This window comes from Netta rufina (genome assembly GCF_964035555.1).
Source record: "Netta rufina genome assembly, chromosome: 3".
NCBI lineage: Eukaryota > Metazoa > Chordata > Aves > Anseriformes > Anatidae > Netta > Netta rufina.
The window spans coordinates 81,932,326-81,959,033 of NC_140125.1; the positions used below are offsets into that span (position 1 = coordinate 81,932,326).

Genomic DNA, 26,708 nt, shown 5'->3' on the forward strand with positions numbered 1-26,708 from the left:
CTTTGTGGGCAGGAGCAAGGGAGCTGTGCCCATGCTCTGAGCCAAATGAAGCCCCATGAGAAGCAGCACTATCTAAGCTCATGCCTGGCCCTCCACTATGCTACAAAATAGCCAAATATCCAAAGGCGAGGTAAACAACTGTTACCTTCAGGAGGAATTTTAAAAAAAAGTCAGACTTTGAGAGAACACAAAGGTAGGACAAGGGCACAACAGCAGTAGGCAGACAGTACTCAAAAGCTGGGCTGTCTTGTTCCTCTCCATTCAGGGAAGTAGGGAGAAACCAAACAAGTGCTATTCCTCAGCCACGCTTCAGGCTTCCAGCCTGAACACTGAACACTAAATGCCTCAATCTGCAACACCTTCTAAGCTGACAACATGCTATTCAAACTCTTTTTCCCTCAACGCTGAAAGGCTAGCACTATACCATTTTGCTTTTTGTCCACCCTTCACAACACTATCAAGATAGCAACTTCAGGTAACGCCACTTATGACATTCGCAGCTCCCCCATGCAGCAGCTGACTCCATAAACACCAATGAAACTTTTCCACTTTCAGCCTGGGCTTTTGTGTAGCAGTGGTAAGAGCTTCCCAGAAATGGTCACAGTGATGGGCAGAGTGATTTGAATTTTTTGTGATGCTGACCACACTGCACCACGCTGCAGGGGGCTGCATCACGGGCAAGAATGCTGATGACTGCTGTGGTAACACCAGCACATGGTAATGTTTGTAACTTTTGGCACCAGCATGGCAGAGGTAGATTTGCCCAAGATTAACCTACTTCTTTGGAACTCTGAGGCAAACATGTTTTTCCACCTTGCTTTAACTTTTTACCCCAGATTCAGAAAAACTAACATGCTTCAGATACTCTACTAGGACAAAAAGGAGAAACGAAGGAATGGTTTTTTGGAAGGCAGCATTTTATGCAGCTTCTGTTGGTTTTCCCTATGCTCAAAGTAACAACCTGACAGGTTCTCAAATGTAACTGAGACCTATAAAATACACTCATTTGAGGCATATAAGCAAATAAAAAGAGAAGTTATTCAAAAACAAATTAGTTTTTTTGGAAATCAATATTTCATAGAAGAAGAATTATGGTTGAACAAAATATTTTAACTTTAAAGGGAAAAAAACGAAACCAAGTATTACTCTAGCAGCTGGCCTTGAAGGTAAAGCATACTTGCTGTATTTGCACAAAATAATCTTTTTAAAATGTTCTTTCAGTACCTAAAGGAAACAGAATAAATCCATCTGTGTCAATGAATGGAAAAACAGCACACACATGTTACTTATATGAGTCATTTCTATTACTACAAAAACCTTACTTTTACTAATCCTATGTCGAAAGTTCCCGATTAAAAAAAAAAAAAAAAAAAAAAAAGACAGCTTATCTAAATGTACAAAAGCACTGCATCAACTGTAAAGCCTTCCCTGTGCCCCTCCTCTCTCCACTTTATACCAAATTAAGCGTGCTTGAGAACAACAGGGAAACCTTGGAATTGGTCAATACATTGATTAATGCACTGTGCATAGCAAGCCAAATAAGATCAGGATGTTTACAGGTGTACTTTTGGTGTACATTAATTGCACTGCACTAACAAGGTAGGCTGCTTTCTGTTAAAGATGCTGCTTACAAATAATACAGACAAGAAACCAACCATAAAGGTTTCTGAGTAAGAAGAGCAGTAAAATATGCTCTTTCTGATAACAGAAGTACATCAAATTATTTAGGCTCTTTAGTATATTGACTACTTAAACAGCACACAAATACCAGTTAACATTTGGTACCAAGGAGTGAGTGTATGAAGACTGCAATATGAAGGAAGACAAAAAAAAAAAAAAAAAAAAAAAAAAAAATCTCTCAGTTTAAATTAAGCATATCTACCCCATCACATAAAGCAATTTAAAAGGAGGAGAGAAACAGAAATTCTTAGCAGCCCCAAACACAGATCCAAGCTTTTACAGTTCATTTCATATGTAATGATCCAGATAAGCTTTCAATGGTCAAACTTTACAGAATCACAGAATCACAGAATTTCTAGGTTGGAAGAGACCTCAAGGTCATCGAGTCCAACCTCCAACCTAACGCTAACAGCCCTCCACTAAACCATATCCCTAAGCTCTACATCTAAACGTCTTTTGAAGACTTCCAGGGATGGTGACTCCACCACTTCCCTGGGCAGCCTGTTCCAATGGTTATTTAAAACCACTACCTTCCTGAACTGCATTTGCCAATCCATGGATCAGTAAATAAATTCCCTTGTGCACAGTTTCTCTGATCTATTACCTTTATACTAGCAATGCAACCCATACAGCTGCTAAACCTTAGGAAGTTAGTAGTAATCTGCTCAGTGGACTGGTAAACTTTGTTAGTCTGTCTATTAAAATAACAAGACACCAAAAGTGTTCTGCTTGAACTTCACTCGTCTGTAGTGTAATACAGCAAGCTAGCTGGTGTCTCCATGGAAGAGCTCAGGAAACCATGGTGAGCTTAGTGTTCTCCACCTATTTGCAGAGCTCTCTTCTTTCAAAAGCCTCAAGAAACACATGGCTTTCACCAGGCATTGCTACCCCATTAACATTTGTCTTATGGCAACCATTCATACCCATACAATTTAAATTTATTTATGGGTTGGTGGTTTCATTTCTACAGGAGAAAAATCAGGTTTAAGTGAAGTAAAAGGCCAAAAGTCTCATCTATACGACCTACACATTACAGCTTTCCTTCCTGAGCCATGTTCATACAAAAATCTATATTAAAACACAAATTTCATGACCTTCTACCTCCCCTCTCTCATTTATACACTTCATGAACATGCTGGTCCTGTACAGAAATTCATTTTGGGTCATGCAGGTGACACAAAAGCTATTTCATTTCTGTAAAAGGCAGAACTTAAATGGTGCACAGCTGACCTTCCAGATCACAACAAATATCTCAACTCTAATCGTACAGGAAAATTAAAGTCACACGCAAATTTAAGCGTGTAATTCTTAAATTTCTTTCAGGCGCCCCAGAGGTTTACCTGACCCTTGAACCCACCCACAACTCTTTTTACAGCCACACAATGAACTGGATCAACGAACTGACCTGTTCCAAATTTATTTTTTTTTTCCTGAGTTATTATTTTTAATTCACACCAGTTCCTGACCCAATTTGCTGCACGATCACACACATGTCAGAGCAACTGGGAGCAGGAAGCAAACTGAGAATGCCTCTGGGAATGACAGGATACGGAAATGAGCAGCCACAGACGTTCTGCCTAAAACCCATATAAAAGTAATTACCATGAAAGTGTGGCCTAAGATTACTTGTCAACACACTTCTTCCCATTCGCATTGCCCTTCATAGTGTATGTTCTCCATTCTGAGTTAACCATGCAGTCTTCCACTAGGGAGCCCAAAACTTCAGCCTAAACCTGAATCTTCAATTTTTTACCGTTCAAAGCTGTTACGCTCAATACTTATTTATTTCCAAAGAGCAGTGAGTTTAGTTTTATTCTTAAAAATGAGCCAACATGCAAGGTCATAAGTGATTTCTGCAAAGTCAAAATTAATCCCTGCAATATTCTTTGCAGTAAAGAAATAAACTTTGCATTTGTGAAACAATCTAATACTAAGGCACATCTGTAGAGATTTAATTTGTTCTCCTTTAGTCATGCTAAACAGTAAGTGCAACTAAGGACTTCCCCCACTATGCCTAATTTATTTTCCCTGGATTTCTAGAACACAAAATTGCCATATATCCAATCTGGGAACATTATCCATCTGAAAGATCGGAAATAAGATGTCCGTCTCAGCACGCTGCTATTGTCCACTATAATTTAGACATTCCTCAAATTGCATTTGTATCCAGGAGGGTAATAGCCCTCACATTAAAAAAGCCCTTCATTAAGTGGCTCCCCATCATGCAGGCCATTACAGACTTTCATGCCCTGACCCTGCATAGCCTCAGAGTTATTCTGCTTTTAATAGGCAAAACAAATCCCACCTTCTCTATCTAAGGGTAAAACTATCAGTAAATATATTAACGTGGATAAAACCACCCCTTCACAAATCCCCAGTGACATACGAAAACACTATTATTTATGTAGTCTCCTATAAAATGAATTCATACACACATTATAAATACTTCCCTAATACAAATGGAAAAAATCCATATCAAAATTGGATTTCATCTTAACAGCAATCTCTAACTTCTATCTTGTACTGTACAATGTATAAAAGACATACATCTGAAAGCCTATGCTTGCTCTAAAGGGCTTGCTTCAACATGCAGAAGATGTCTCTTCAGAATTACAAAGACCATCAGGTAAATACTTTGACTACATTTTCATCACTGTGTCTACAAAAATGTAATACTTGCCTCACACAAAAATATAACCTTGTCTCATACAAAATGCAGATTTCGAGTTGTGGAACTATTTCTACACAAGGAACTAGATAGACAGGCCACTGAACCCAGAAATTATGATGTTGGGAGAAGAGTGCGTGTTTTAAAGGTGCATGCATATTATAAAAGTATCCAAAAAATGGAATGGCATGGAGAAGGTGATTAGGAATCATATTTGCTCCCTTTCTGTTGCAATATAAGGTATCAACACACATCAGATAGAAATAGCACGTAAAACAATTGGTAAGAAGAGATGCTTCTCCCCATAATTTGTAACTAGTGTTGGCACTGTTACTGAAGCCCACCGTAAGTTGTACAGGAACTCACAAAGAGTAAAACAAAGCTGTCAAGGAAAAACATGAATTCATTGAGAACATTAAAAATAAAGACTGTTTCTGGTTGAGGAAATTCCTAAATACTGAGCAGCTGGGAACTGGGAGAGTATGCTAGGGAATTATTAGCACACAGTCACCTTTCTTCTACAGCCCTTCCCTAGGCAAGGTCTAATGGCCACTCTCAAAAGCAGCGGATCATCAGCTTGATCTAGCACAGTCACTTTTATATGATCAGACGTTTTCCAAGCTTTTAATAGGTAATCCAAAAGGTTTTGTCATGTAAGCTGCAGTTCTAACCATTTACAAGTTGGTATTTAAAGCTGTATGCAACCGCCTGCCTTAACTATTCATTTTATTTCTAAATTAATCATCACGTGCACTTATTTTTCCCATAATAGGAGTTAAGTGGCTTTTGCCTTCACTCATAATTTGTGAAATATAATGTAGGTCAGTACAAAAAAAAAATCAGAAGTTGCTTTAATTACTCAGAAGTAATTATACTTGTCTTACCAATAATGATTACTATTACTACACCTGCAAAATGCTTTCCATTATGACAAGCTTTCACATTTTCACAGCACTCCATAACATGTGCCATTAGGTCTGAAATTTCCTATGATTTATCCTTCTCCAAAGCAAAACATTGAATTAAAACACTTCCTTGAATCAAAAGAAAATCATGAACTCTATACCCACATTTCTCCCTTTTTCCATTTTAACCTGTCTTTTTCTCCTTCCCCCCTCCTCCCAGCCCCCCTAAGACTTTCTGAATGTATTAAAGACTAAAAATTGACATTTGAAAATTGAGCATAATATTCTATGACTACAATGATTCTGGGTGAATCTGGTAAAGTTAGAGCCCTGAAAGCTGCACAGTCAGCATAAGGGCATTACCTTTTTACAAACTGTTAAAACAGTGCTCCTGCGGAGATAAAGCTGTACTGGAACATATATTTTTCCAGCTAAGGGCAAGGCTAGGACATTGGATTGGATTCCCAAGAGATATAAGAGATGAAGACTGTAAACACTGCAAAGGATGTCCACAGAGAGGACTTCAACACAAGAATTAAGAGGCTTTGTGACCATCTAAATGATTATATAGCCTGAGGAGAAAAGATGGGGAGACAACGGACTCCACCCTAGGACTTCAGTTTCTGCACTGCTCTGGGAAACCCATTTCTCCTCTCATTTGCACACTGCACGGGAAAAGTGGGCTAACTCTGATCCCTAGGAGATCCCTAGCTTCCATCAGAAGCTTAGGAAAAAAAATAAAATTCAGGTAGTAGTTTAATTTTACCTGTTCCTTCATTACCACACCTTATTCTACTTAGATAACTTCTTGAGTAGTGCTGTCTAACCTCAAGTTTCAACAGTAATCAGGAAAGGTGGAAAAAAATGCATAGAAGATTATTACATACAGTTATTTCCCTTCTGCTTTTGCTTAAATCCTCCTACTGCTCCACTTCCCGCAAACCCACCAAAGAAATTCAATGCTCATCTCAGAACTGTTACATTCTTCGATTTAATTTAAAATTGAAGATTGTACTACTTCAAACACAAATGAGGGATACAGCATAAATTTGCAGTCTGAAAGTGGTGAACTTCTTAATGGTATCTCATCAGATGAGACTGTTTGCTCACTTGTAGTCTGGAATTCTAACCAAAAGAAAAAGCAAAAAGCAGAGAGCCATTTTTGTATCTGTTTTAGATCATCTCCAAAACACTATACTGTCAGTTTTTATTAAGCAGCCACAATTTCACAGAGATGCTTAAAAAAAACAAACAAACAAACCAAACCAAACCAAACCAAAACAAACCAAAACAAAACAAAAAACACACTTCCCCCAGAAGGATAGGAAGCATAGGAGATGGGTCTGTAGCAGAACTAAACAGAATTCAGAGAGCACCGTGTCATTTCCTTCTGAAGACTGTCTATGGATGATAGGTATGTTGTTTTGGAGATGCAAGAAGAAGCTATCTTGTCATTAGATTCAATCAAAACAAAAATCCTCAAATTGCTGTTCTTCCTATGCAAGATGTACCTGAAGTCCGAGAATACCAGATTGTGGATTTTTTTTTTATTATTTTTTTATTTTTTTATTTTTTTTTTTACAAAATGGTGTTTCCACGGCAATTAAAATATCCACAGCATTTTAACAGAGCACCTAACTCTGAAAAACGTAAACTGAAAAGTGACTATTTTTTGCCTTCCTAATGGAGATATTATTTTGAATTTGTTAATACAAGACCTTCAGCATCATGAAGGCAGATGCTTCATGGCTAAAACTCTTCCACACACCAACCTGAAGCACCAAGCACTCCATTAAATAAAGCATGGAGCTTGCTTAATACATTAACCTATTTTGTAAGACATAGGGCATGATAACAGCAGTTCGTGTCAGTGACTCCAAAGTAGGGGGAACCCAGCTATTTAGCAGTTAAAAAGCAAAATTACATATACTAACAGCCATTAATAATCCAAAATAATACATAAAAAGCAGTGAAGAAATGGTGAAGAGGTTAGGTTGCTTCTGTGTGGCAACATTTCCCACTCCTCCTCCACACATATCTCACTTCACAAAACCTTTTAGATACAAATAAAATAGCCATGACCTTTTTTCCTCCTCTGCATGATTAATTACTTAATGTACTATTAATTGGAAAATGTAGCTGAATTTCAAATGCTTTCATTTTCTCAGCATATCATGCTGTCTGGGAAGCACCGATTAAGCTGTTCATCAAAGGTGAGCACGCAAGGTCATGTAGGCTGTACCTCTTCAGTTATTCATTACCTGTCCTAAATACTAATTAACAACAGCAATATTTCCATAAATCAAAGCTTTTCTGATTACTTTCAGATGATGAGCAGTTTGGATGGGGGAGGGGGCCACAACGATAGTATGGATTTTTGCATGTATCCTTTATTCTAATGCATGCCTGAATAATTCAATCAATACATTGGCTGTCATTTAAGACAGAATTTAACCATGAGTCAACAGGAATTACATGCAGAATAAAAAAGTTAACACTTCCTTTCCCTCTTCTTTACGTCCCCCCTCAACCCCACTTTAGAAGGGGGATTTCATCTAAGGTCTCTCAATTAACAAGATTTACTGTTATAATTATTAGTTTTATTTCTTCTTATTACCACCATTACAAAGTTTAAATTGGAAATCACAGAGCACAGCCCTGAGGCCATATTCAATGAGGTTCTGAAGTTTTTAATAGAGAAGCTTATTCCTTCAGTGTCCCTGGGGTTTCTCACCTTGAGGCATCTCAGGTGGCAAATAGTGAGGCTCTTGAGCGCTGACATGTACCCAGTCAAAGTCATCATACAAGTCTTGATGGTAATCACAGGGCCCAGGACCATCATCAAACGTACATCCCCCTAGGGAAGAAACATGTTATTAGTTACAATTGTATGGTTATTTAAAAGCAGAGATCTTTCAGGATTCATGCCGAGGTGTTTGACCTGTGCTCAGTACAACTACAGAGCCCACACAGCCCATGGCACAGCTCACAAGCTTCCCTGTGCAAAGCTCAAGTCTGCAAGCAGATCATCCATCACTGTTACTCTCTTTTTACATCTCTGCTTCCTGCAGCCAGTTTCTCCCAAAAGTACCTTCTGTCAGAGCAGGAAATCACAGGCTGTGTCCCTGATCCCAGGTGAAACCTGGCTCAACATCTGCAGGACAGAGAGCAACAGGTTGCCTGGACCAAGGGGAAAACAGAAAGCAATGGACGAGGCTAGGAAACTAATGGTGAAAATCAACAACCCTGATGCAATGAAAGCATACCAAGTCTAGACATCAAGTACAAGGATAAATACTGTGCCCAAAACAAAAGCAGTCAGGAAGTATAAGTACAGCTACATAGAAATGAAATAATTACTGCAGAATGAATTTGATAATCTTGCTTAATTAAATCAATCTAGAATAACAGAATGAAAATTAAAGGTGCTTTTTCAGGGTTACATAAACACCAGATATGAAAACCTTACAACAAAAGTTATGAGGAGAAGTGACAGGCAGAAAGAAGGAAAATAACATAAAAGATGGAAGGGAAAAAAAAATACATATATAACACGATAATGTGTCTGCCCTGTTTCAAGTTACATTTTCCAGTGAAAGCAATTAAGTAGGGTGAGAAAAAGAGAGAAGAAAACATGATGATCAGAAGAGGAGGTCAAGGTTTGAGACAGAAGAAACAAAAGAATCAAAAGAACCCAGTCAAAGAAAAGTAGAGCATAAACACAAGAAAATACAGATGTCATGCACACAACTTTGAAGCATTTTATCTCCATTCATGGCAAGCAGCGCTTGAGTTTGCTCCTTCTACTCAAAGATAGCTGGAGAAACTGAAACAGTGAAAGAGAAAATACATAGCATTCATCTTTATTTAGGCAGTATTTTTAAATTCAGAAAAGAAGTTATATAAGAACTCAAGAGATAAACATCTCTTGGAAATCAGGGGAGACACTTCTTGAATCCTCTCCTCCCTGTCCTCAGTAGGTTGGGCATATCAATCCAAATAAGAGCTGTTACAACCAAAAACGCTCCTTTAGAAGAGTAAGTCAGAGGACACACCTGAAGAATAACAGGAACATTTGTTTTTACTCCACTGTCCATCTGACTTTTAAATACAAAATATGAAACAAATATTGCAGGTTCCAAGAACAAACAAAGACCATTATGGTAAATACCAGTGTCACCCTAAGATGAGTCACCTCCACACCATGTCTGGTGAGTGCTCTCAGCAGCCCACGCTACACCCCAGAAGAAAATGTGATGGAGGTGGGAAAGAGGGAGGATGACAATAACGAAGAACTACTGTCATTCCTGCTTACTGAACACACACAGATGGCCTGGAATGAGGACTGGCCAGAGAATAAGGAAAGGAGGACGGGGCACGTGTATCATCAGATTGAGAGTAAAATATTTTTAACTGCTCACAATGGAGTATTTAGCTTTCACATAAGAGGAAGAGAGTTTACAGAACCAAAGTGTTCATATTTGAGCATGTCCTTCTTACTTAGTTGTAGCAGCAAATCTAGACTGTGACAGTGTCCCCAACAGAGATTATGTTGCATCTTCAGTGAGAGAGAACTCAATTCCCACAGTTGTGGGATTCATTCAAAACTTGTCACTTTGAATTAATGACAAAACAGCCTAAGTTCTAGCTAATTCTACTTCTCTGAAAACACTGTCAGATACTCATCCCAGGACGTCCCTTTGACTGCTTGTTAAGCAGTGTGTTGGCCAGTTAAGGACGCCAGGAGGGAAAAGAAACCTCTACATTCTAGAAAAATTCCTGCTAAAGCCCTGTGCCGTAAAACTTTACAGCTTCACATTCAGTTCCACTTCAGCAAAACCTTCTAAAATGTTACACTGCAAGAACATAAACACAACAACAACGGAACCAACATTCCATACTCTGTACTGAGTTGATTACTACATCAGTGTCATTGTCAGACTGTTGAGTGCAAAAGGAGAAATATTTATGCATCAAAGGAACATTTACGCCTTCAGAAGTTCCAACTCCAATGCCCTATTACCACCAAGAGACTTTTCTAATTAACATCTATCATTATAAAGCCAGAAAGGCTGAGAACATAAATCTTGTTCTTTGATTTAACTTACAATACACTGCTATGATCACTCTACAGCAAAAATGTACATTTCCTTCGACATTTAATTGATAAATGAATAGCAGTTTCCCTTAAAGGGAAGTTATCACTGTCTGCTGTCCCAGCACCAAAATGACATATGGCTTTGAAGCACATGCCTGCAGGGCACCCATTACCCTTTTTAATGGTTTAAGTGCCCTCAGTATATAAATTTAAACTACCAATGAATCTTGCAGACTCATTTGGAAGATGAATGTTCTTAATTGCTCGTCTTTGTGCCCACTATTAATTTTAGTTATCAGGTTCTGATTAGTAATAACAACGAGCCTGTTAACACACAGCAGGCAACCCAAAGCTCCTCATGTGTAGCACACCACTGCTGCATCAACAAAACAAGCCAGCGTCCTTTTATTGTGTACACACCAACAAAGTTTATCAAGATGGATTATTGACCCACTACAAAATCCACCCCGTACAACTGCTAAAACCAATGGCTTCTCCTCATGGGGTACACCTCCTCCTCTTACCAACAAAACTTGACATTTCCAGGCAAGTGAAGTAAAAGTCAGTGCTGTAGCTATTTATTCAGTATAACACGATGAGGCTTTTTAAACCCCTGCAGGTTACTTCCTATGATTTAAAGCATGTGCAAATTTGGATCTCCTCTTCTCTGTCTTAACTGTCAATCGCCTGCACACTATTTATGTAACTCTGGGTACTTGGAAATAAACCCCATGGAATGAGCTGTGAGGAAAACTACAAGGAGAAGAGGTGATGGATGGATGAAGTATTTTGTTCCCGGTCATTTATTCAAAACCGCATACATCTTAACTCAATATTTAATCACCTAAATCTAAAACCACATCTGACAGAAATATTCCATAGTTCAGGATTTCTTAGCACCCTAATTCACTTCCTGGGCTGCTGTTCACTGTGAGCAATTGGTACAGTAGCAATGCTCATTGTTTGCAGAAGAAAGAAGATAGACTAGATGAATGCTTAGTACTTTCCAGTGAGGTTCAGCAGCTGAAATCAAATACATATTGCTATCTCCTGTCTAACATTTTGCAAAGAGTCTGCTTATCTTCTACAAATGACAAGTTAGAAATCACCAGCTCTGACAATTGCAACTGTCCCCAAAACTCAATAAAAAGGTACTCCACTACCAACCACTGTCCAGTTCCATATCACCACTACCTTCCTTTCATTACATCTGACTTTTAACCTACAATATATCTTTAATACTACCCTGCTAATGGAATTCGTGCATATCTATTAGCACACACAGCACGCCACGAACATTGATTTGTGCACCTCTGCTCAATATCTCAGCAGGAAGCACACAACACTGACATTCAAATGCTCTTGGACCTTGCAGTACCTAAATCCAGATTTACCTTACATTTCTAATACCATCCATGAGAAAAAGGCAGCATTGGGATCAAAACGTTAGACCAGACTTGTCCAACCTCAACAGCCCAGTGTTGGCTTGGAGATGGGCACACAAGGGAGCCAGCATCCTCCCTTCAAATGATGCTGCCATCAGATGTGGCCATGGTCCAGAAGGGCCAGAGAGGGTCCTGCTGAGGGGGCAACCCAGCCCTGGCTTCAGAGGAGCCGAGGCTAAGGCTTGACAGCTAGAAGAAAATGAGGCAGTCCAGCAGAAACACATAGTCTGTTGACAGCACTGCTGTAAATGTAAGGTAAGAAAACAGAAGGAATTTAAAATCTGGATGGTTATTTTGTCAAACTGCTGAATGCATTTTAGGTCAACTCAATTTGTTGGGTTTTTGAAGAAGTATCTGGGAAACATTCATATTCTACTGAAGCCAAGCAAATCAACAATTTTCTGTTTCCATTATCTTTTCCCATAAGCTTCACTATGTTATTAACTTCAGGTTAAGCACACCTAGAATTCTCACACTTTCCTTTTCAATATCCTTCAAATAGAAGTGATAAATCATGATGGCCTCATAAAAATTTCCTGACTACATGCCCATTTTCATTTATAAAAGATAAAGAATCTTTAATGTTCATTATAAAAAGAAAAATATTAATATCGCACACCAAACTCTGGAAAAATAAATTAAAGTTCCACAAAATAATGTCATTACGATTAACCCAAATTTAATCTCAAAATCCTTAAGATTAACCTAAATTTAAAAAATATCATATTGGTCAGGTTTACACATCACCTATAAAAAGGTATTTAAAGATACTTAAATTCAAAAACAAATTACTTTCTTCGTTTGTTTTTAATATTAGTGTGATATTTATTTAGCAGTACTTAGTACTGCTCTGATTTTGATATCTCCTACATCTTTTTATATAAACCCAGAAAAGATGGACTGAGTCATTTTTTTCCCTATGAGGATTAAAAAAAAAAAAAAAAAAAAAAAAAAAACAAAAGAATTGCCTGCCTGTAACACCCCCTAATAAATAGATATCCAGTACAACTTTCCTGTGGCCTTCCAGCTCAATAGCTCAGGTCAGAAAACTGATTCAGATTTTGAATGAATTATTTTTGTCTAAAAATTCAAATATCATCACTACAGTCCCTAGAGACCACATCACTTCAACTATTTAGAAGAGAAACAGTCGGTTTTAAGTGTTTTGCACACCAAAATTTCATGTAATGTAATATATCCATAAAAGTTATTAGGAATGGCATTATAGGAATACTATACTGGAGATCTAATAACTTCTAGATGAACAAAACTACTCCCCACATACCACCTAAAAATTCTGTATGCCAGTTTTCATATTTAATTAGACATTAACAACTCCAGTGCCCTTTAAAATATACTCAGAAAAGCAATGCAGAAAAACTATCCAAAACATTCAGGTAATACCAAATGATAAAAGAAGCTGATGAAGAATAATACACATTTACCAGCCATTTCTTGTACCATCTTCAATTATATATATTTTTTTTATTTTTATTTTTTTAATAAAAAAAGACCTTTAGTATCCAAGGAGTAGGGGAAGGGTATGGCTAGACTTTTCTAATCTGACAAAGAATATGTAACAACAGAAACAAGGTATGAATTTTGAAGTCTCCTATAGTAACCTTATCTAGCTACTCGAAGTCCCAAATACATTCTCACCCAACCTGGCACTAAATTTCAGAAATTAGTAACAAAGCAATGAAAGACTTTCTGGTACATTCTGGTACATTTCTGGTACATTCTGGTTTTGGCACCAGGCTAGACAGAAGGGACTGAGAGATCAGGTACTAGAGTACCTGATCTGACTGGTTTCTTAAACTAATTGATTTTACACGTGTTCTTCACTACGGATTTCTATAACCTATCAGCATTACAAAGGCATTTTTCTGCCATGGAATGACATGTATAGAAGGACAGCTGAAAGAACACATACTGAGTGTTTATTTTTGAGATCTATTATTGTATCTCACTACCTCTGGTGTTATGCAAAATATACTAGTAACATATTGAATGTCATGTTCCTCAGTTTTAAAGAGTTGGTTTTAAAGCCAGAATTTCACCCACCAAAACCAAGCAGATGACTAAGATGAGTGGGGGAAAAATATAGTATAAAAGAACAGTTATATTACACACACACACACACAAAAAAAAAACTTTCTTCATCATAACTTTTGCTTTATACAGGGATCTGTTACCAATGGTTTCTTTGGGACTCATATGTATGAACGTGTCATACCAGGAATGAAATACCCTTTTCTCATCCAGTTCAAATGACTTGTTGGAACAAACTGCTCCTTTTATTCAACATCATGCTTTTATTTTTTTTTCCTACCACCTGCTGCAAAAGCATAATGACTACCTCTAAATCTATCAAAGTAGATAGCTCCATGGTAAGAAGCCAGTACAAAATTATGTTTATCTGGGATGTCAGATAAAAGTCCTGTGAAAATTTAATTTTTCTGCTCACACTGATTGGTGAATTTGAAGCTTGAAGAGGACAGAGGCACTGTATCAGGTCTCTTGTCAGTCATATATCCAGGAACAGGTACTGCATTTAAAATCACCTATCCACCATATTAATTTACCTATTTCTGTCACAGTATGCCTCAAGGCACAGAATGTTTTCCTCTTTTCAAGGCCCCACATTATTTCTGTTACAATCATTCTAAAACACACTGAGTGCAGAGCATTCATATATTAAAGAATATACTATGAATTGTTGTTAATGCAGTGTGAGAATAAATTTTAATAACTTATGTTTAAATGCTTATGTTCAGTATTGCCTATTGAAATACAACTGAAATAACCTTAATTAACTTATGGCATCTAAAAATATAGGAGGTCAGAAATTCTACTTAATTTAAAAAAAAAAAAAAAGAAGAAAGAAAAAAACATGAAAACTGTGGCACTTAAAGAAAATGACAGGTTCTCCTTCATTACAGAGAGAAGCAATACGAAGCACTAACAATATTTATCTTCTTTGCAATGATATCTCATTTTGTAGTACTGGAATTCATTATACAAAGCATGACTGATTATAGTTAAGAGCAATGAATGTCAAGTAAACTCAATTACCTGCAAATACCTTTTAAAATTTTTTAGCTTTGTTCCCACTATCAGTATGTTTTAATCATCCTCTTAACTTATTAACTTGAACATGGAACTCTAGGTCTCATCCGGAAACACCAGTGGAATATAAACAGTAATAGCTTAAAAGGAAACATGTCTGATTATTCTTAAAGCAGTTTTATTTGATTTTCAATGTAATGCTTGTGTTGGTGTTAGAAGAGTCAAGATAATCTAAAATAGACGTAAATATTTCAGAATAATAAGTTCACAAGACCACTCCTAAATCACTATATGATATAAATCACTTTGACATCAAAAATCAACCACACACCCAACAGCCACAAAGCAGTACCATAACTTATAAAAGCAAAAAATAAAATAAGGTCATAACCAAGTCCCATTTATACATATATTTTTCATTTTGTATCCATCTTCCATATTCCTTATTACTAGCATGCAGTAGCTTATTTTAGAAAGGAAAAGATGGGAATTTGAGAAATACTAGGTACAAATTAGAAAGAATGCAGGGGGCCTCACACAGACAGACTTCCTGTCCTACCACCATCAGGAAAAGATGCCACTATTAATCCTAGCATTTATCCTAACCCAGATTTTGGGAGAGAATGAAGATTCTCAGTGAGACGTAGCCTACCTGGCCGCGCCATTTATTAGATGGCTTCTATTGAAATTGTTTCTGTCCCTCTACACTATGTCTGGAAATGCTTTCTTCATCTCTGATTTTAAAAGGTACAATATTGATAGGTAGCAAGAAAACTTTCCATGCTTTCCCATCAGTGAACAGGATGAAAAAGAGAAGGAGATGAAGGGGGGAGAAGATCAGGGTCTACTACACTGTCTGTACTTCAGTTTCTAAGAGAAGCAAAATCTAATCTGAACAAAAGTGCCTTTAAATTTCTTCCTGTTCTCCAGGGAAGGGGAGGCTTTCTGTTTTTTATCAGAGAGGCCAGAACTGCTAGCTGTGGAGAGTTACAGTTGTACGACTTGTTTATCATGCTTCCTTCATCCTTACCTGGCATGAGCATGGCAATAAAGAGCAAATAGCCACATGCATGTAGATCACTTTACAATACTGAAGCTACCAGGACATTTCCCATGTCAGCTCACAAGGTATTCCTAAAACTATTAAAAGATTCAATGATTTCATAAAGCTATGAACAGACTTTCATTAATACACAAGTGTCAACATCCACAAAACACCATGGATATTTTGTATAGCACATAGGCTGTGAGGTTTAGTATTCCTCCTGCGCACTGAGCAGACTTCTGACCAATCACACTGGTGACAGAGATACACAATTTGAATACAAATACTGGGGGGATAAGGTGGGGTAAAGTCATATCATATTTTTGTGACTCTACCAAGAATCAGAAAAATGCCAGCAAGTAAATCCTATGTCTTCAAAGACAATTGAGAGCTCCAAAGTGAAATAAATCACTTTGATTATTTATGGCTATGTGGTCTTAGAATGCTACTTCCAAAAATAACACCCTTTTTAAAGGCATTGTTAATGCTTATTTATAGAAAATCTTATGTAGATATCACATCCTCTGGCATTTCTCTTAAATGTTCTCACAATATGCTGTTAAAAGTTAATGGATAAGAATGCGATCAAACTCAGTAGGAGTGCTGAGCGAAGACAGCCCAACATTCATTACATTACATCACAAAATCTTGTATAGATTCAGAGTGCTAGATTATTTGTAGCCTGCTCACCAAGACAAAAAGGTGAAACAAGGACTTGGAAGGAAAAAGTTTACAGCTAACTTTTAGCTCTACTAATCATGTCAGCAATTCAACCAGGAAAAGGAAAAAAAAAAAAAAAAAAACAAAAAAAAGGCCTAACAACTACATCAGCCACCCTATTAAAATTTTGACAGTTTAACCATAAAATATGGTGACAGGGGAAAATAGGTTAATTAAAATTTCTTCTGAAAACCATCTCTTATTGAGAGCAGATACAGGTATCAAAATTTTGCCTAGCAGAATAAGGCACGAGTTTCCAGCTGGGCAGTAGGAGTCACCATGCAACACAGAAAGGAGTCATATCTGAGGTCAACATAAACTACCAGAAGCTATTTCAATGCCAGTGCAGAAGTCAAACGAATGAGGAAATAAGGGAAGAGTGCATAAATTACATACACCAAACTATAAAAGCAGTTCAAGGAACAGAAGGACAAACAGCTCATAAGGAATATGGTCAACATGAAAGCTGAGGACTTCCTAGGAGGAGGTGAGCATTAGGTGAAACAATTACAGGAATTACTCCCCATTCCTGCCATTGACAAGGATGGGCAAATAGAAAGTCCAGTAACAAGAAAATAAACTCTTAAGTAAAAAGAAAACGAGAATGGGGTAAGTAGGGGAAAAAGGAAAAAGAAAAAAAGCTTGTGAGATGTGAAGATGTGACTGTACAAAGCAAGAAACTGAGGCAGAAAATAATTCTAATTAATACAGTGCTAGAAAACTGTATTTGTGTTCAGAGTCCTTGTGAAATATGCACAGTGTTTTCAATAAAATTGAGGAGTTCTGCTTTGATGAGACTGTGCATAAAAATGTAAATGGTCATGCAAAAAGGAAGATCCAATTAAATACAAGGAAATGAAAACAACTGATGTTGAAAATGATGTAAGCTGTTAAAAAAGATCATTTCTGAAGCCATTGAAGGAGCTAAGTCCAATAAGCTGGAGAGGTGACTGAAGAGTCCAGACATGGTATAAATCCAGAGTCACAGGAGAAAAGGATAACAGGAACCTCTCAGAGAAGATCTTTCAAGATATGACACAAAGATACATGAAGAATTATGTTAGCAATGAATCAAAGAACTCAGGCAAATGATTGAGAGGAGTAAGGTATAATATTGAGATCAAGAGAATCTTTTTACACACAGGCACTGATGAACTAAAAGCCAAATCTTTTTACATCATAAGGATACATCCCCTTTGCACTTAATGCTCTAGTCTCCCATGGTACAGCAAGAAAACGGTCATAAACCTTTTTCATCAGTACATGGCACTTCAAGTCTTCTCATGCAATCCAGCAATATTCTCATGAAAGAAAGGCAAGAAAAAAGAACAACATATTTTGAAAACACAGACATTCTATGAGTTCGAATAAGCACTGGAACAGGCTGCCAGTGAGGCTGTGGAGTCTCCTATGGAGATACTCAAAACCAGCATGGGTGTGGGTCCTGTGCAACGTGCTCTACATGACTCTGCTTGGCAGGGGTCATAATCGACCTCCAGAGGTCCCTTCTAACCTCAACCATTCTGTGACTCTGTTTCTATATCCACACAGCAAAGTTTTGAAATTTAAAGAAGGATTTGCTGAGATACAGATCAGCAAATGGCAGATTTCAGGTGGACTGCCCCCCCATTATATACAAAATCGCTGAAGTTGGAAGGAAGCTCTGGACACCATCTCCCTGCTAAGCAGGGCCACCCAGAGCAAGGAGCCCAGGACCCTGTTCAGATAGCTTTTGAAGATCTCCAAGGAGGAAATTCCACAGCCTCTCTGGGCAGCCTGTACCAGTGCTTGCACAGTTTTTACCTGCACAGCAAAAAACAAAAACAAACAAACAAACAAAACCAAAAACAAACAAACAAAAAAAAAACCTTTTCCATTGTGTTCAGAGGAAGCCTCTTATGTTTCAGTTTGTGCCCGTGGCCTCTTGTCCTCTTGTCCTTGCACTGAACACCACTGAAAATAGCCTGGTCCCATCTTCTTTGTACCTTTCCTTGAGTATTTTTAGACAGTGGTGAGATTCCCCCAAGCCTTTTCTTCCGAAGAAGCTGAACAGTCCCAGCTCTCTCAGCCTTTCCTCACAGGAGAGGTGTTCCAGTCCCTTCATCATCTTGGTGGACCTTTGCTGGACCCTTCACACCTGTCTTGTACTGGTGAGCCCAGTACTGGACACAGTACTCCAGGTGTGGCCTCACAAGTTCTAGATAGAGGGGAAGCATCAACCTCCTTCAACCTGCTGGCAACACTCCTCCTACTGCAGCCCAGGATACTATTAGTCTTGCTTGTGACTAGGGTTAATTACTGGTTCATGTTTCAACTTGGTGTCCACCAGGAACTCCAACTCCTTTTCTGCAAAGTTGCTTTCCAGCTGACTGCCCCCAGAATATACTGGTATTGGGAATTGCGCCTACCAAGGTGCAGGACTTTACTGAGATTCATGAGTTTCTTATTAACTCATTTTTCTATTTTTCCTTTTGAGGCCTCTCTGGATAGCAACATGACCTTCTCGTGTATCAGCCACCTCCCCCAGTTCTGTTTCATCTGCAGACTTGCTGAAGGTGCACTCTGCCCCATCATCCAAATTATTAATGAAGATGTTAAACAGGACTGGGCCCAGTATTGACCCCCAGGGTACACTACTAGTTATGGATCTCCAACTAGACTTTGTTTTTTGTGAGATCTTCATAGACAAACTGATGAAATGCAGGTTAGATAATACATGTACAATGAGGTGGATCATGAACTGGCAGGCTCAGAGCATGGTGATCAATGGAACAGTATCAAAGCCTTACTGACATCTAGGTAGATGATATTTGCTGTAGTCTTTCATGTGCCTGGAAATGGTTTCCGGACCGGTTGTTCCATCGCATTTGCAGGGATTGAGGTGAGGCTGAACAGCCTGGACTTTCCTAGGTCCTCCCTTTTGTCCAACCTCGTATTGTTTGAAATACTGCCTTATCTTAAACTTCTCTCAGTAATACTTCATGTTTCTCTGATAGCAAGATGAAGCTCTGCACAGCCTTTCAAGTTTTAACACATTTTATTCAATCACACAGACCAGTATAATGTAGCCCATTGCACTACATTGCTTACACACGGACTATAAAGAATCAGAGGAAAGCTAGAGATAAAACCCTGAATTGTAAAGATATATATATATATATTAAACAAGCTGAGAGCAGAGAACACACAGAAATAGAGATTTATCTTTCTATCCTCTATCCTTCCACTTTAGTCTCACAAATCTAAGTCATTCTTTAAAGGTGCAGTATAGAATCGAATGAGCATCAAATGGATTATTCATTTCACATGCTACTCTTACTGTTAGTTGTTCACTCTTCAGCAAAGTAAGATTTATCAAAATATTTCACAGACTATCAGGATAATATTTTAGGTAGATTTGATTAGAAAAGCGTCATTTGACAACAAAACTAGTGAACACAGGACACACAAAAATATGCTAACAACTCACTTTCTTCCTTTACATTGTGCAGCTAAATCACTTCTTACAGTTCTAGACTGATATAACATATAAACCATGCACATAAGCATATGACATGTCTCTCTTATCTCAGCATAATCACAATTAGGCCTCAATGAGACCTCTAATGAACAAACAACACAACTCAATATCTTGAGCAAAGCTTACTAGTATACCACCCAACTTAGTTCATGCAACAAAAATTGCTGTCTCCAGACTAATTGCAATGTACTCACAACACTTTAGTGAGAAATCACTATTTTAGGATAGAAATATTTACAATCAAAAGTGTATTTCTACTACAATTTTAACCAACAAAGAAAATGTTACTCTGTGACTCCCCAGGGACTCGATCTCAAATACTTTTAATCTCCAAATCTGCACTTTAGTTTCAACAGAAATAACTACTGCAAGAATACTGAGCTGTATTATGGTAATTTTAAAGCAGACTAGTTGTATTTAATCCCTCTGCTTCTTAAATGGAGAAATACTCTCACTGGGGTGGCTTTGTGAAAGAGCATATAGATAAGCTTTAAGGTTAGATGAATCCTATGCCAGACTGTGTAATGAAGTTGTAGCATTTTGGAGCCAATCGTCTGTTCATGTTCTGAAGACATACAGCCCAAAGCACCACAGAACAGGGAAATACGATCCGTACAATCTTACAGTTCCAGCACAAGTCAAAATGTATCCCTTTATGTTATACATATTGAATACAAGACTAGTACAACAAAACCTATGGCTTGTCTTGGTAGGCAATGATAGGCTACCTATAAAAGGCTCTGAGCCACTACTATTCAACCTTAAAATTTTACAGCCAAATTAGATACTTTCATGAAGAAAAAAAAAAAAAATCAGCTTCACACTAAATAGTAGTTCAGAAGTTATTCAAAACATCTAAGGAAAAATTATGAAACGTCTTTGAAAAAAGTCAACCATATTTGTATATATATAACCAGCTAGCTACTCCTAGCTACTTTTTTTCTTTGAATAGCACTTCAGAAGTCAGTAACCAAAGCTACAATCCTAAGACTAACTACATTCTGGAAAGGATGTTGCATTTTATGTTTTCCGTATGATTCACTCTTCAGAGTACTGAAGTATGTTCTTTATTCCCCGTTCCCATTTAAAAAAAAAAAAAAAAAAAAAAAAGTCTCAAACTTGGCTCTTCTTACTAGCATCTCTTTCTTGAGCTAGACAGGGCATTTACACATCCAGCTAGAACTTGTAGAAATACTACATGTCTATGTTTTCACAACATCTTTTCAGTCACCCTTTGCTAGTGTATTCACAAAAATGCATATATGTCTAAATATTCACTTCTTGGTATGCCACTACCTTAAAAGGGGTAGTTTGGTAGCAGTAAGATAATCTTCTGAAAAGGTATCAGAAAATCAAGAATGAGTTAAAGTTTTCCCTATATCTCAGCAAATGATGAAAACCTCTTGAAAGGAGAAAACAGATGAAGAATTTTTATTTGTTTTTATTTAATTATTATTTTTAAAACCCAAGATAATAAATTTATGTTATTTCAGTGGGCAATGTGTGCCCTGTAGCCCACATTACTTGCCACTGTGTACATCAAAAAAGAAAAAAAAAAAAAAACCTCCACAAAAGAAACATTCTTCTGACTTTTTTATTTATTTATGTTTCTGTACTATAACTTAAAGAAAGCTAAAAATCGTAAAAATTGGTTCTGCACTACCAAGATACCTTTTTAAAGTTAAGGTACAGGACATAACGCAGAGCTATACAGTCAAAAGAAAATACTTCATGAAGAGAAGAACCCAATAAAAGCATAGAAACGTTTAATACAATATAAAAATCAATATTTAATAACCAACACATAATCTGGATGCAATGAATAAAGCAATAAGCATAATAAAATTTTGCTGATTTTAAACTGAAACAGTCCAGTACCAGAGGAATATACAAAATGTTTAATTTTAAAAAAGCCTCAATGTATGACCAAAAGTTTCCTAACCCCCATCCTTTGCCATAGTCCACCCCACAGAAGTATGAAAAACAATAAATGTTTTGTTCATACCACCACAGTAGGTCAATCACATTTTCATAAGGAACAAGAAATGACAGGTCTAGACTATTGAAAATGCTGGTTTAAGTTCAAACAAATTCATGTCACCCACTGGGGCTAGGAGATTCTGCCCTCTTTAGGTTTCTGTAAACCTAAAGTATTAAAGTATTAAAGTAAACTGAGTATTTGCACACACTTCTGAGGCACAAAGATGTACTCCAAGTCTCCTATCTGCATCTCATCTCTGGGTATCCTCTTTTGCAAAGACATTTGCAAACATTTTCTCTAAGCAGTTAACTCCAATATAGCTTTGATCCAAAGTGTTCTCCTTCTGACTAAACTACATTTCAGGTTGTCTTCCTGATAAGATCTGGCTATCATGAGCAGCGCAACACAGCTACAAAAGCCATTTTACTCTTTTTCTCCCATCTTGATCTCAGGTCAGCACCTCCTTTCTCAAATATTACAGATACCACCATCCATCACTCACATCTGCATTTGAGTCTGTGCCTGAGTCCTTCACTCCAGCTGTCTCATTTTTGAAGGGTAACTAAAAAGCTTCTCCCAGACACTTTCTCTGTAACTCTTCCAGCTTTCATCTCCCTTTAACCCAATCACTTCAGCATCTCCTCTATGCTCTTGACAAACGCATCTTCTCCCGTTCCTATCGATTCACAGTACTGCTGAAAAGACTCTTTAAGCCCATCACTTTGGCTGCATTCCACTTTCACTTCCTCTCTCCATTTTAACAGAAGAAACGTATTTTTGTAACCATTCACTGTTTATGCCCACTTACAGAAAGCCAGCCAATTCAACTCAACAGAACTAGTGGCAGCAACCGTACAAAAAATTATCCCTTTTCCTTTGCTGATGCATTTTTCTGGTTTAGCTGATTAAAACAAGCCGGAGGGTAATGAAGGAAGGGGATTGAGGAGCCAAACAAGTGCCATGGAAATAGAAAAAGGAAATGACACAAGTCTGTTGTTAGGAGTTAGGAATAAGGCAGATGCATGTAGAGGGAGGCCAGAAAGCACAGAGCATTCAGCATGAAAGCCAGCAAACCACGTGGCTGGCTATGTGTCCTGCTTTCAGCTGCCTTAGGTCTCCAATGCAAAGATCACAGTCCCACCCAGCTGAGCTGACGACATCATTGCTTAAATGCAGAGTTGCTCACCTGACAAAGTGAGTAGAGAGGTAACAACCTGCCACTGCTCTTGAAAGAGAGATTTTAAGTAACTGCATGTGCCCTGGTACTGTCTCTGGGACTGAGCGTATCTCAAAACTGGCAGAGTCAAACCAAGAGACCACCAGCGTTATCCAACAGTCTCACACTGCTTTTATCTCTTACTGGCTACAGAGCAAACAGAACTGAACAAGACCAAATTTGCCAACATGCATTTTTCACTAGCCAAAAAACAACAATGAGGTATTGTCGGTGCTTTCTTGTACAAGACAACTCCTTGTAACACTTGTATGTGTTTATGACCATGTATCAGGTTTTTTGGGGAAGGTACAATTCAGTGGTGATCAGTCAGTCTTTGGATGGCAGATGGGGTCTTCTGTCCAGCAGTGCCTGTGATGCCCATGCACCATTACACCTGTGTGATGTTCTTCGTATCGTCCAGTTTCATCGAAAGCACTCCTGATCTACCAGTCCAAGTTAGTTTTTCCATAGAGTACCTTGGCAGACACATCATTACATAAAAAGACATTTTACAACAGTTCTGGAGCCTGTTCACGAAGTATAGTAGTTGTTTTAGATGTATGTACAAATGTACTGCACACCAGTAAGAGATATATGGTGCTCACTGGGGGGGCAGCGGAAAGTTAACATATCAACACTGTTTTGATCCCATCAGCTCAATGTTTTGCTTGTCCACAGCCCTCTCAAAAGGTGAAAAAGCACTGTCTGGTGACAAATAATCTCCTGTAAATCAGGATAAAAATCCTTCACACTTTGTAGAACTAAATCACTATTCACAATTTGCTGCAAGGCACTCTAATAATCAATCTCATGGACTAGCCAACGAGCTAGTTTTTAGCACTGGCTTTGTACTGAAGGTCTGTTCAACACCCCATTTCACAGTGGAAAATGCGGATGTTGTGTTGTTCTATTTATAAAGTATACTGATACAGTCTACTACCAAGCTTACCTAAAATACCCCTAAGTAATTAGCTTCCACTGTTCATTGTCCCTGTAATTGGTTACACTTTTCAGTGTCTACAGAAACAGCTCAAATGAACAAACCTGAAGAGTCCTTAAGAATATTAATGCCTCACATATTCAAAGTTCTTATCAACATTACCGTTAACTAACAGTACAGTTATCTATGCTGATGACATCTGCCTGGGTACCTAATCTTAAACCTTTTCTTATCCTGAGGGGGCCAGGAATTACAAACTGGCAGTTATATCAGACTCTTACTGCAGTTGGCATATTTTCCGTCTCTAGTAATGCTTTTGTGACTCGGTAGCAGAGCATTTCCAAAAAAGAGCTCTACCAAAACAATCCACATCTGTTCCCTCTCAGCATCACTCTCAGTAGGTCTGACTTACCACGGCCATCTGATACAATTGGATGCAATCCCCTCCCCACAAACCTGAAAACCACGATAATAGTCTTCACACCAGCAATATTGGATCTGCCCAGGGATCACTCATACTCTCTGGACATCTGCTCTTGAACACTGCTACTTCACAGCCAGAATATCATGTATCACACTGGGCCCACCTACCCTACATGTAGTTAGCTGTCATGCAACTCCGCACTACTGTGACTGTCATTTCAGACTACAGATGGCATCTCTACCCCAGCTGCCACTGCTGAGTCATACTGCTCTGCCATTTGTTCACTTTGAATACACATTTGCGAAAACAGTTGCAAAGATTGAAAGCTCATCTGACTTATTGCACCCTGAACTGTTTTGGTATCAAACCTCACATTTTTCTTACCACCGGTTTTGTCACATTGCTGTTTGTCACAGGCAACTCACTGAAAGAAATGATTGGACATGCTGGAAGACAATAAGATAGCACTCAACAACCACATTCTTCTATTCATTGCTACTTGAAGATGTCCCTGAACCATCTGTGTGCTGGCCACAAGTGCCTTTGCTGCAGGGAGGCAACACTGGACCCAGATGGACTCCAGTTTTTAAAGAGAGGCTGGCACATCTGCACGTGGATCTGGCAAGCGGCAATTTCCCAGAGGACAGGCTTCAACCCAGAGAGGTCACAAGCTAATGCAAGAAATTTCATTTCCAAAATTGCTATGACTTGGTTTCCATACATACATCAGAAACTACAGTAATGAAATTTGAAACTTGATCACCAGAAATATTTTGCTGCCACCCCCCTTCTAATCCATCTACTTCAGTCCATTCAATACTACTACATTCAAACCATAAACTAGGGAACTATTAAAGCCCAAAATGGAAAAGTGCTAGAAATCAAAAGTCTTAATATGTTAATTAACAGGGACAAAATGATGAGGACTGACTGCCAGAGAATATTTGAGTTCCTTGCATTCAGTTAGAAGAAGACAGACACAGCCCAAGCCTCTGTCATACTTCGTAAAGAAAATGGTAGTCAGTACAAGTATTCCCAAATATTAGCCAAGACAAATGACTTATGCAATTAGTAACAACAAGTCTTAACTGAATCTCAAACAAATAAACAAACAAAAAATACTAAAAATTGGGATCTTGCCTAATCCTCCAAACTACTTTGCCATGGTAAAAAAAAAAAAAAAAAAAAAAAAAAAAAAAAAAAAAAGGCAATTAATTTCCTCCCTCCCATCCTCATTGTACTTGTACACTGCACAGAGGAAATATAATGGACTAATACTAACTGTACATCACCAAAACCAATCATACTTCTAAAAAATATTGTAAGCCAATTAGAAATAGTTAAGATGGTATTAAGATGGTAGGAGACAAGAGGAATAACAACGAACATTTGCTTTTAGGGCCTTTTTTTTTTTTTTTTTTAATTTCATTTTAGTATCAGTGTCACTGTGATGAGGGTTCAAAATGTGTTTTCTTGCATTCTGTTTCAAAGAATTAGAAAGGTTGTGGATGCCCCATCCCTGGAGGTGTTCAAGGTATTCAAGATGTCCACTTGTTCCTGTCACTTACTTTGTTGCTTTTAGGTCTACTAAACAGAAATTCACAACTCCAATTTCAGAAAGTAAGCACAGGAGGATCTAATTTGAGTTCATCTTAAACTACACGGTTGTAAATGAATTAAGATTATGTTTATTCAATCAACATTTTCAGGTCACCTTAAATCTCCTGCTGCTGATTCATATGCTAGAGTAATTGCTTCAGTTGCATCTTTCTTTCCTCTGAAGACATAATTCTTATTTGTAGCTGTAGACCTTGAAGAGTAGAAGATGAAACGACTTATTTGTTTTGTTCACTTAAAGTCTCAAAACGGTGTTCAGTTAGTACTGTTCTGACTTCCAGAAAAAGGTTAGGACATTAAGTTTCTAATTTCTCTATTCATCTGACAAGTTGAAGTTTAAAAAGTTATGGTCAATTTACACTTTTAAATATTAGATAAAC

The 26,708-nt window shown here is 37.8% G+C and overlaps 1 protein-coding gene across 2 annotated transcripts in view; it reads right to left on the reverse strand.

Moving 5' to 3' along the window:
* Nucleotides 1–26,708, reverse strand: part of PTPRK (protein tyrosine phosphatase receptor type K) — a gene marked incomplete at both ends in the record, with an annotated part of 412,874 nt that overhangs the window by 316,462 nt on the left and 69,704 nt on the right. For both annotated transcript variants that reach the window (XM_084283862.1, XM_084283861.1), the window contains one exon: nt 7,988–8,110. In XM_084283862.1, coding sequence (XP_084139988.1) covers nt 7,988–8,110 — 123 coding nt within the window. The remainder of the gene's footprint in view (nt 1–7,987; nt 8,111–26,708) is intronic.